At 41.9% G+C, this 1667-nt stretch overlaps 1 protein-coding gene across 1 annotated transcript; it reads right to left on the bottom strand.

The window, feature by feature from the left end:
* Positions 1 to 295: 295 nt before the first annotated feature.
* Positions 296 to 878, bottom strand: LOC122684444 (ubiquitin-like protein FUBI). Its single transcript, XM_043888563.1, has one exon. The coding sequence runs from the start codon at positions 770 to 772 to the stop codon at positions 371 to 373; it is 402 nt and encodes a 133-aa protein (XP_043744498.1). The 5' UTR covers positions 773 to 878; the 3' UTR covers positions 296 to 370.
* Positions 879 to 1667: the final 789 nt, after the last annotated feature.

Below are 1667 nucleotides of genomic sequence, written 5' to 3'. Positions count from 1 at the left end.
TTGTCTTTACATTGTAGGCCTCTTGGCAGAAATATTTCCCTGCATGATTTTAAAGAGAATCTCCTAATGTTTTAATTTTATCTTTTGTCTCAAGGCAGGATCCTAGCATATTAGAAAAAAAGTATGTTTTGCCCTGATTTTCTTCTGTTGGATTAGAACTGAAAGTGCAGATAGCTATGGTATTGATTGACATTATTCTTTTCCATATATATACATACATGGTGGGTAAGGCAGAGCTTGTGACAGTGAGCTTTAGCTTTCAGAATTTTTACTTCAATGGGGAAAAAAAGGTGCATTTCTTTCTTTCTTTTTTTTTTTTTTTTGATTGGGTTAAGTGGCTTTATTAGAGAAAGCCAAGATTACAGAGGACTTAGGAGTTAGCATTAGGGCCCTTCTTCTTGCCAAAGGTGGGCACAACATTGACAAAGCGCCAGTTGTACTGCATACGCCTCTTGGCCCTGCCCGTCTTCTTCTTCTTCTTCTCTTGCTTGGCCACCTTGGGAGTCTGACCTCTCACTTGCCCAGCACGGGCCAGGGAACCATGGACTTTACCTCCAAGCATGCGGCCGGCTACTTCCAGAGTGCTCAGAGCCTCCACGCCACACTGGCCCAGAGTAGCCTCATCCTCTAGGGGCGTGCCAGCCAGGAGCAGGACTTGATCTTCTGGAGCGATGCCCTCCAACGAAGCTACATGAGCCTTGATCTGGGCGACCGTCTCCTGGCCGGTCACCTCGAGAGTGTGTAGCTCCTGGGCGCGGACAAAGAGCTGCATGTTGGCGACTAGATTGCGGACAACGCTACCGCTACCGCGAAGATGGAGTCGAGAAAGAGGAAGGAGCGAGGGCGCGCACGTCCTCTCCGCCTGCTGCGTGTCACGTCACTCCATTTATTTCTATTTAAAATGATGTATGGGTCATTTTCAGTACATCCTGAAGTTCTGGTTGATTTTTCCAGAAATGATTAGTGATTATGGATTTGTGCAGATCCATCCATACTTCGTTCCTAGTATCCATGGCAACAAAAATGATACATCTTTGAGAGGCTTAATGGGCAATCAAGAGAGGTTTTCCTGGTGCAAAGGAAGGTGGTCCATTTGAGGTTCAAATCCCCACTGCAGGTCTCATTAGGACTAGACATTATTGGGCTGAAAGAACCAACCCAGGAAATGAACAGTTACTCTATAAAGGTATCATATTCCTATTTTTATTTGAGATTTTGTAAGAGAAGTAATAACTTGCTTAAATTTAGTCAAGATCCAGTAAACCTAGGACAAACCATCTCTTCTCAATGTATTCATTTCTTGAGTCAGTGAGGTTAGCAGTCCCACAAATGTATGCTGCTCAACCCTGTTTAGACCAACCTTTCAGAAAAGTGCAGCTGAAATTTCAAAAATCAAATCTATAATGAAAGGGATGAATCTTTAATAACACAAAAGATCAAAACACACAGAAATGTAAATTTAAATTTTGGATATCACAGAACACTCTCTGGTAGAGTTACCACATTTTAAGGGGATTATAAAATTCTCCATATGTTTACAAGGAGGCTATAATGAGCAGTCATCTCAAAACAGATACTCAGGAAACAGTAAGTAAATTTAACACTCTTCTTTACTGGTAAAAGTAACATGCATAACAATTTGAAAATTATGAAGGGTATATGTCTGT

The sequence above is a fragment of the Cervus elaphus genome, chromosome 3 (genome assembly GCF_910594005.1).
Source record: "Cervus elaphus chromosome 3, mCerEla1.1, whole genome shotgun sequence".
Classification (NCBI taxonomy): domain Eukaryota; kingdom Metazoa; phylum Chordata; class Mammalia; order Artiodactyla; family Cervidae; genus Cervus; species Cervus elaphus.
This window is presented reverse-complemented; position numbering and strand designations above follow the sequence as displayed.